At 54.7% G+C, this 9,221-nt stretch overlaps 2 protein-coding genes across 6 annotated transcripts in view; one reads left to right on the top strand and one right to left on the bottom strand.

The window, feature by feature from the left end:
* Nucleotides 1–316: 316 nt before the first annotated feature.
* On the bottom strand, nt 317–4,045 carry LOC128113454 (translation initiation factor IF-2-like). The gene is made up of 2 exons (XM_052743186.1): nt 1,361–4,045; nt 317–815 (listed from the first exon to the last, which is right to left on the bottom strand). Exon 1 carries the CDS (start codon nt 3,991–3,993, stop codon nt 3,337–3,339), a length of 657 nt encoding a protein of 218 aa, XP_052599146.1. The 5' UTR covers nt 3,994–4,045; the 3' UTR covers nt 317–815; nt 1,361–3,336.
* Nucleotides 3,934–9,221, top strand: part of Gdnf (glial cell derived neurotrophic factor) — a 26,448-nt gene continuing 21,160 nt past the window's right edge. Inside the window, exons 1-2 of one of the 5 annotated variants that reach the window (XM_052743185.1) lie at nt 3,934–4,425; nt 8,886–8,984. In XM_052743185.1, the coding sequence (XP_052599145.1) occupies nt 8,912–8,984 (73 nt within the window). In that variant the 5' untranslated portion in view covers nt 3,934–4,425; nt 8,886–8,911. Of the gene's footprint in view, nt 4,426–5,424; nt 7,453–8,885; nt 9,066–9,221 lie in introns of those variants that run through there. The other 4 variants (XM_052743183.1, XM_052743182.1, XM_052743181.1 and 1 more) reach the window with 4 other exon arrangements.

The raw sequence follows: 9,221 nt of genomic DNA, 5'->3' as shown, positions 1-9,221 counted from the left end.
TATGAAGGAGAAGCGCATGATCTCTGTGAGTTCAAGGCCAGCCTGACCTCAGAGTAAGTAACAGGATAGCCAGGGCTACATTAGAGAAACACACACACACACACACACACACACACACACACACACACACAGCCTTAATTTGAGACCTTGAGAGATGGTTCAATGATTGAGAGCACTGGCTGTTGTTTCAAAGTACCCGAGTTCCATTCTCCGCACCCACATCACAGCTCACAACCCTCTATTGTTACAGTCCCATGAGATCTGATGCCCTCTTCTGGTATGTAGATGTACATACAGACAAGACACCCAGATAAATTCGTAAATGAATTTTTTTTAATGTTTTCAGTTTCCTTTATACTACAACTGAAGATAATTAATATGTCAAGAAGCAGTCTCTTGTCCTAGAGGGCCCCAAAATATGTTTCCTACTTTTGCTTTAAAGAAAAAAAGAATTAGCCGGGCGGTGGTGGTGCACGCCTTTAATCCCAGCACTCGGGAGGCAGAGGCAGGCGGATCTCTGTGAGTTCGAGGCCAGCCTGGTCTACAGAGCAAGATCCAGGAAAGGCACAAAGCTACACAGAGAAACCTTGTCTCAGGAAAAAAAAAAAAAAGAAAGAAAAGAAAAAAAGAATTGTAAAATGATTGCCATAATAGACATAGGAAAGTTTTCAAAGCCTTTGGGGATCAAGAGATGCTGGCTTAGGGGTCTGGGGAGGAGGCTCCTCTTACTGCTCAGGTCCCAACACCTGTCAGACTTAGCACCTGTAACTCCGGCTCCAGAGCATCAGATACTCTCTTCTGGCCTCCATGGGCACCTGCACACACATAAGTAAAAATAAAATAAATCTTTAAGCAGGGACAGAGGAGATGTTTAATGGTCTACAACAAAGCCTAGGATGATCTGGGTGCGTTCTGTGCTTTCTCCAGGGTCTCACCAGCGACACACAGAGCAGACTCTAGTACATGAGCACATCATGTACATGTCCACCAAACTAGTTTTCATTCTATTTTACACCATGACTCCACATGACTCTTCTATGACTGCTGCCATGGTTTAAGTGTACAATTTACACACTGGTCGCCCCATTTTGAGAGGTTGTAGAACCAATTGGACATAATGCCTACCTGGCAGAAATACTGCCCTCGTGTCAGAGGAGCGGGGCTTATGGGCTATCTCTGCTTTTTGATCCATTGATAAGTTATGCCTCAAGCTCCCACAACCATAGTTAGAGCCCTGGTCATCATGCCTCCCCCACCGTGAAATCAAAATAGTTCCTTAAGATACTTCTTGTCTGGCATTTGGTCGCAGTGATAAGGAAATAATATGGATGGGTACGCTTATAAAGGAAGGAAGTCTTACCTCATTTAACAGACCCGGATAACAGGCACAAGGCAGGGCAGTTAAAACTCCAAGCGCCTGCCATTAACACATCTTTTTCTGTGTGATCAGCCATGTGAAGAGAAGGTAGAAAGGGACCCCAGGAAGGTTCCTCAGCAAAAGGGCCAAGACTGTGGACTTCGAGATGTGAACAACTTGGACTCAGACCATTGGCCCGGGAATTGTACCTGATCTGGGGTCTGCCTTTCTCCAGGGTGACCTGCCATCTATGAGGAGGCCTGATTAAAACATTCAGTCCAGCTCAAATATTTTGTGAGTGCCTAGCAGCAGTTGCTTTCACTAAAGAAGTTTAAATGTGAGATCACCGGAGAGCTGAGCAGTTGGTAGCTGGCGCAGAAGCCAAGGGACACCAGGAGGAAATCAGGGAGCGAGGAGCTGAATTGCCTTGGCGGCTAAGCCCCCGTTAGTAGGCACAGGCAGATGCCTGCTGCTGAGGGGGTAGCAAGATAACCCCAGCCCAGAGCTGCATCCTGAATGACCTTCCAGTTCCTGGACCTCAATCCAGTTTTCGTGAGACCTGGCTGAGCGGCCTTTCCGGAAGGCTTTTGGGAGACACGTGGCTGAGTGGTGGAGATTCCGGTCAGCCTTCCTTTCGCAGTTAACCCAGTGGCTTCTGTCCCTTACAGCCCCTCATCTGATGAGCACAATTCTCAAGGCCTAAACACTTTCCCTAGCACACGGCAAGTGCTGAATAACTGCGGGTGTCTGAAGGGCCTGCCCATGCCCAGGGAAAAGCCTGAAAAAGAAATCATTTATGGTGTTTTTTTTTTAATTGATTCAAGTCAACTTCGTATTCCAAAATAATGATAAACTGAAAGTGAATTACATTAAGCTTTTCCTTCAGCCCATTTCTAAGGTACATTGCTACCATGCATCTATCAAAAAGGAAGCATCGCACTGTGCAGACAGCGGAGAGCATCCTGCTTTCAGGTGAGGTGTGTTTGGAAGACTTGCTTTGCACTTGGTTTAATCTCTCAATCGCAGTAATGTTGGTAAGAACAATTTTCCTCCCACACTAACTTCACTGACAAGCCTCCAAAGCAGCTGATCTTTGACTCCGAGTACTTGTAATAATATGTGATCCCCCCCCCCACGTTGCCATACACATTTCCCCTATCTATTGTCTCCGCTTCTTCAGAAACACACGCTCCCCAACAACCGGATGACTCATAAAACAAGAGGTGCATAGATGTAAATTGAGCCTGTTTATGCTTTCCCTGTCTCAGACTAATAAAATTAAAGAGATCCTACTAAATTCAGGTCCAGTGGTTTCTGGTGAACAGGTTTCCCTTAGCAGAGACGTACCTTATTTTGCCTCTGTCAAAGACAGAGCGACTTCCATGTCTGTGTGAATACAATGTATTTACAGTTCAGCCACATGCAGGGTGGGCAAAGACTGGTCCGCCTCTCGTCCTCTACAAAGAAGGCTCCTGGCTGCTGCTGGTGTTCAGCTAACCAACAGAAAGAAGGCTGAAAAGGTCTCACCTCTCCCCTTCTCAGAGCTCTGGAAAGAAGGCTGAGTTCCCCTCGCTGGACACTGCGCCCAGCCCTGTCCTTGCTGAGGTCCCCCCAAATACTTTTTCAAAACTCTGGACAAAGGCGGGTTTTGCCCTACCTCCCTTGACCTCTTCCTGATAAAGTGATCTTACGCTTCTGGAATTGAGATTTTGAATGTATGTGCCTACCCCAGGTCTGGTATTACATTACAACAAATGGAAATGGAGCCTAGGACTGAGCAGCCGGCCAGGCTCAGAAGCCTTCTTCGTAGGCTGCCATGTAATACATGATATGCAGAGCCTCTGACTTCAGCCAACAGATATTTGGAGGCCGTGTTGGCCCTACCATGGGGACTAAACTAATGTGTGTTTAGGTCAGAAAGCGAATCAGAAAAGCCACTGGAGGGCACGTCACGCAGTGAGAGTTCTATAAATGCATCCTCACTCGTAGCGTCCTCTGGCAAACACTCTGCTCTCCTCTCCCTGCTGCTCCGCGCTTCTTCTCGGCGCTGGGAGAACTTCGGCAGGCAGTTCGTCTCCTCGCCACTGCCTTCTGCCCTGCAGAAAAGCGGGAGGGCGCGACACTCCAGGAGGACCGACAGCCTTCGACGGGCTCCAGGAAAGCCCCGGGGTAGCCTCCAGCGGGCAGAGCGCCCTCCTTCGGAGCTCCGGACCTCGCCTCCAAGTTGCGATTGCCCCCTGGGGCTGCCGTGAGCTGAGCTCCCCGCGTTTCTGTGGATCTACCCGGCTAGAAGGAGCGAGCCCCGCGGCGGTTCCTGCACCCCCGGGAGGGGCGCTCCGCGTCACCCACTCGCACCCCGAGCCCGCGCCCCCGCAGCTCCCGGAGCCTCTTTCCCCGGATCTCCGTCCCTCCCCCACGTCCAGGCCGCCGCTGCCTCCGGACCGCTCCCCTCCCCCTCTCCCGGTTCCCGCGCCCCCCACTCCCCAACCCCGGCCCCCCGGCCCGGGCTCTCCAGGCAGACCAGCCTGCCCTCCTGGCGCCCTCATGTCTTCAAGGGACAGCCAGCGCGGTTTGACGTGGTGTCTCGTTCGGATCCCCAGGCAAGACCTCGGCATCATCAGACAGGCCCGCCTCATACTCTCAGCCACCGCGCCCCGAGGAGGCGCGGAGTGAGGCGACCGCCTCGGAGCCACCCGCAGCGCCCCGGCCCCGTGCAGCTCCAGCCCAGAGCGCCGCCGCGCGCGCAGCCGTGTCACCCCTCAGCCAAAGTAGGGGCGGCTGCTCAGACTTGGTCTTCTCCGGGTCCAGGCAGCCGGTGTGGGAGGTGTCGGCAGCCTTCGCTCTCCTCGCGGCGGTGGCGGCGGCGGCGGCGGCGGCGGCTGGCACGGTGGCCGCCGCCTCCTGCGTGTCCTCGCTGTCCGGCGCGACCCCTGGATTGCGTGCTCTTGCTCCCGAGCTTCTGGGCGGGGCCCCGCGCTCCTGCCCGCGGTCCGGATGGGTCTCCTGGCTGGGATTCGGGCCACTTGGAGTTAATGTCCAACTGGGGGTCTACGGAGACCGGATCCGAGGTAAGAGGGGGAAGTGTGCTGGAGGGGGACCGAGCGGGGCGGCGGCGGTGTCGTCTGAGGGCAGAAGGGTGCGGTTGAACCCCAAGCGGACTACTAAGTGTAAAGTAGGAGCTCAAGAGACACGCTGAACCGGAGGGACGCTAGCCTTGCCCAGGGTAGGTTGCCTTTTCCGCGTGGGAAAAATATATATATATATGGAGCTCCTGGTGCCCTGGAAACCTGAAAAGTCAGGGGGCGGGGGGCAATTCCCCTGCCTCACCCGGTAGGGCGCTGCTCTGTGCGGTCCCGGCTATCTTAGGACTGGTGAGACTTGGCCATCTACTAACCCGCTGCCGCCAGTGTCTTTTCCAGAGTGCAACTGCAGCGTTATCATAGCTCGGAGTGTAACTTACTGTTGAGCTTGTTTTGGTCTGTTCTGGAAGAAAGCTAAGCCCGGGGAAGGAGGGCTGCAAAGGTGCTGTGAACCTAAAAATAGAGGGCTCACCTCCTCTGGCGAAATCTTGCAAAGCTCCATGCCTACCCTTCTTCTCTCGGGCCTTTTGCTAGCACTTTGTTAATGCCCTTATGCGGGTCGAGGTTAGGAGAAGGGCTCCTTGCAACGCCTCGGCCCCCCGGGGTTCTGTCTGGAAAGACTCTTGGGAACCCTCCAGGTCTCCGCTAGGCCTTCGAGGTGATTGTTTTAATTGCCTCTTCTCCCTGGCAACTATGTGTCTCTTCCCCAAGACATCCCCACTCCGCGTCCCCCCCCCCCCAACACACGCACACTACTTTGTACCACTTTGAAGCGTAGACTCCTCAATGAGTTGGTTTTCAGCCCCACCCAGGGAAAAGAAACCCACGAATCAGGGTTTCCCCGCCTGGAGCCTCTCCTGTGGCAGAATCTGCCTTCAGGGCCCATGAGAGCGCCCTGGGAAGGTTGTCCAAGCCCGGAGTTCGCCAAGTTTGTGCTGTTTGACCGGGATAAGCGCGGCTCTGCCAGTCCCTTCAGGGACTATATTAGAGAGCACTAGACTCACTCTCCCTCCGTATTTTGAATTTGTGTTTGTTTAGAGAAATGCAACTAACCCCCATAAGCGGGCACCTCCTCCCGCCAAGCCTTCAAAAGAGGGATTCGCCGTTTCCTTCTTGCCCTGACCATGCCCACTCGGTTTCTCTGCGCTTTGATGGGGGAGGTGTCTTTTAAACAAGTGACAAGTGTCTAGTGTGCAGGAAGCCCGCGGCGTCTCTAGCTCACTGTTGCAAGAGATTGGAGTGCTCCGGGGCCTAGAACTCAGCCTTGGGTCCTCTAACAAACGGACCCCTCTGATTTGCCTTCAAGAAGCATCCCATAGGTTTCCCCCTTTCTCCAAAGCATCCCAAATTTCCCCCCTTTCTCCATCCTGGGCTGGTCAGTTATGGGGGAGTGATAAGAGAATGCGTCCTTAGTCAAAGACACTGAGCACAGAAGATAAAAGCAACAGAGCTTTTAGTAATGTCTGTCCGGACCCTAGAGGAAACACCCGAGTTCAGAGTGCCCTCTCCTCCCACGCCACCGGGTCTTGAAAGCAAATCCCAAACAAACTTCCCAGCCAGTCAGCTCCAAAAAGGTGCGGGGGCCACTGGCTGGAGGAGCAATCGCCCACTGCAAAGCTGTCTCAGTGACAGAGGATCAGGGTGTCCAAAAGCAGGTTGCCAAGAAACCACCTCAGGTGAAATGCGGAGAGGGGGAATGGGGAAAAGGAACAGAAGAGTAGAAACCTGAAAAGTGAGGATTCGCATAAGGACAACCACAGGTCCCTGGGCTAGTTTGGGGATAGATGGCAGACACAGTGGTTCTTCTAGGGTTTTATATTTTAAAATGATAATTCAGCCTACCCGCCGCACAAGCGCTACAAGGCCCGAGCGGTTTCTGGTGCCCCCTGGTGCCGGGAACTCAGAATCGGTGAGCAGCGGTTTGGCAGTCGCTACCGTGGCTTTCCGCGCATCCTTTAACCCGGAGTCCTGGGACCCACCGGGTGCCCACGTGCGCCGCACAATCCTTTTGCTTTGCTGGGATGAGTTGGTCCCAGATGCAGAGAGGAACCAGCTTTCCAAGCCCGAGAGAAAACGAGGGGTCACTTGGCAGAGCCAACCTCAGAGTGAAAAGCTTGGGCTCCCACAAGAGCCGGTGCCTTAAGCTATTCTCACGCGCCGCAAAGGCCAGGCGTGGCAGGGACAGATCCAGCCGATGCTTTGGGTGGACAGCAACAAAGAGATAAGCAGAGATGGATGCCTCGAGGAGGGGCCCAGATGGATTCATGGGAAGAACCTCCTAGGAGACGCAAACCCCATCTTTTGACCGGAGGGAATGGGGAGAGCAAGTGTCACCAACTAAAGCGCGGCTTGGAAAGAAGCCGGCCTCGCAGCTCTCAGCAAAGAGCGCGGCGGCTCAGTCTCGGGATGGGAGGGAACGCTTTCGGGGTGCCCAAGGCTCCCGGCCTAGGATGAGATGGAGAGCCTCCTCTGGCGAGGCGGAGAGGGAATGTTCCAGTGTTTCCCTCCTTTGCCAACGTCGCCACACTTCTGATTGAGACTCTCCACGTCCAATTTTAAAAGCCCTCCGTAAGCCAAACTGGGAAAAGGGGAAAAACCCTCTTAATGCGGAAGGGAAATCTGGTGCCTCCGCAGCTTCCTGCTGCCGGGCACGGCGATCCGGGACAGCGCCTTAACCCCGCGCCTCCCTGCTGCTTGGGATCGCCAGCCATTTCGCACGCACCCGGGAGCTGGCAGAGCTGGCACCCGGGAGGAGGCGGGAGGCCTCGCCTTCCCCCGCTCCCAGCTCGCGAAGCAAGCGCCTCTGCACTGCCTAGGAGTTTTCCTGGGCCTGCGCGCCGCCGGGAGGGACCCAGAGGCGTCTTTTTCCCTCCTCTGGGGTGTACAAGCCAGCCCGCGCAGCCGGAACCTCGGCGCTGTGTGGTTCTGTCGCTTCCCAATCTCCGAGTCCAACAGCTGCGGAGACAACAGACGCCCAAGGGATGGAAAATGAATTCGTCTCCGCAGCGGTGGGAGGTGGTGGCCGAATTAAACGCTTTCCTGGTGGCCTTATCAAGGGGCCTAGATTGGAATTCTGGGTGGAGATTGTGAGGGGCGGGAGGGATGTACCCCGGAAAGGAGGGAGGGCAAGTGCCTGAAGACTAATAGGAAAGGTGCGGAGAGGATCTTTTGGTTTGTTGGTTTGTTTGGTGTTTACCTGGAAACTGTTTTGCCCTCCCCCATGGAAAATGTCAAGGCTGTTTTATTAAATGCATGGATTTTCCGATTTGAGAATGCTCTCCAGGCAGTGGTCTCCCGACTCTGGAACACTGGGGCTCCTAAAGGCGGGATTAACACCATACCCCTAGGTGATTCAGTCCTCCCATCTGTGGATAGGACTTCTCACCAAGTTCACAAAGCTTTTTTACCTCGCTCACCCCAGACTGTATGACCCTCCTTTTCAGGGACGTGAGGCCTAAGAGTCCAAAGGACTCTCTGGAAAGACGTGGCCTTCACTCCTTCTGGTGCCCGAGGCCTCCTACAGTGTTCAGGATTCTGACGATGGTCCTGGTGTAGCTAGAGGCGCAAAATGCCACCATCTCTGCTGCGAGGGAGGGGATTAGAGCCAAAATTTCACAAAGCTGCAAAAATTAAATCAAGAGCATTTTAGGGTATACCACGGAAGATTTTTAAAAATTCGAGATATGTGCAATCCCTGCCTACTAGCAACGGTCAAACATTTATTGGGCATTTACTGAACTTTTTCATGTTAATGTTAATGATCTTGAGAAGTGGAACTAGCGTTTTAAGCCAAGTCGATGCTTCCGAAGTTAGGTACTTTAACCCAGACACTTTCATGCAGGCCAAAGTCTGCAATTCCACATTAACTTGCTCTGGGTGACAAAATTCTTACTTAGCTGGGATGTTGGAAGGGTGGGCGGCGTGCAGGGCGAGTGTTCCCACCGAGCCTGCATCCTACCTAGTCGGAAGGAAGGCCCAGCTTGAGACAGAGGGGTCAGCTTGGTTTTAGTCCTTGTTGCTTGCTTGGGTGGAAAGCTGGTTCCCAGGGCCTAACTATGGAAGCTGCTAGGTGGGGAGGGAAGGTTTCTGTCCAGGGCCTGGCAAAGGCAGCCGGATAGGGGCTACCCTGTTCACCCCTGAGGGAATATGGAGTGTCGTGCGCCAGTAGAAGCAGCTGGTTAGTGGTTGCAGTATAAGTCCAAAATCTGGGACCTGGGGACTGGAGGGCTGGGAAGAGGTCAGCAGAGGCCGTGTCGGGAATGTGGGCTGCACCTGGGGAGCACCGGGATGAAGGAGCTTTGAGTGGGAGACCTGGGCAAGGGCGGGGTGTTCGGGAGCAGGGCTGGGGAACGGCAGGGAAGCGGCTCGGCAGCCAGCATCGGGGTCCAAGGCGTCGGAGCCTAACTTGCAATGGTGCGGTTCTCTTCCCCGCCGCCCGCCCCGCGCAGGTGCCGCCGCTGGACGGGATTCTAAGATGAAGTTATGGGATGTCGTGGCTGTCTGCCTGGTGTTGCTCCACACCGCGTCCGCCTTTCCGCTGCCCGCCGGTAAGAGGCTTCCCGAGGCGCCCACCGAAGACCGCTCCCTTGGCCACCGCCGCGCGCCCTTCGCTGCCCTGACCAGTGACTGTAAGAACCGTTCCCTCCCCCCCTGGGCCATCATCGGCGGACCCCAGGGCACCCCCACCGCCGCACGCACGCAGCCACCCGGGGCCAGTCTCGAAGGCTGTGAGCCTCCCCACTCTTGGGCTAAGTGGGAAGGGCTCTGAGGCCCTTAAGGGTACT

The sequence above is a fragment of the Peromyscus californicus genome, unplaced genomic scaffold (assembly GCF_007827085.1).
Source record: "Peromyscus californicus insignis strain IS unplaced genomic scaffold, ASM782708v3 Scaffold_18__1_contigs__length_77618521, whole genome shotgun sequence".
Lineage (NCBI taxonomy): Eukaryota > Metazoa > Chordata > Mammalia > Rodentia > Cricetidae > Peromyscus > Peromyscus californicus.
The sequence above is the reverse complement of the archived record's forward strand: the minus strand, read 5'-3'. Positions and strand labels throughout refer to the sequence as shown.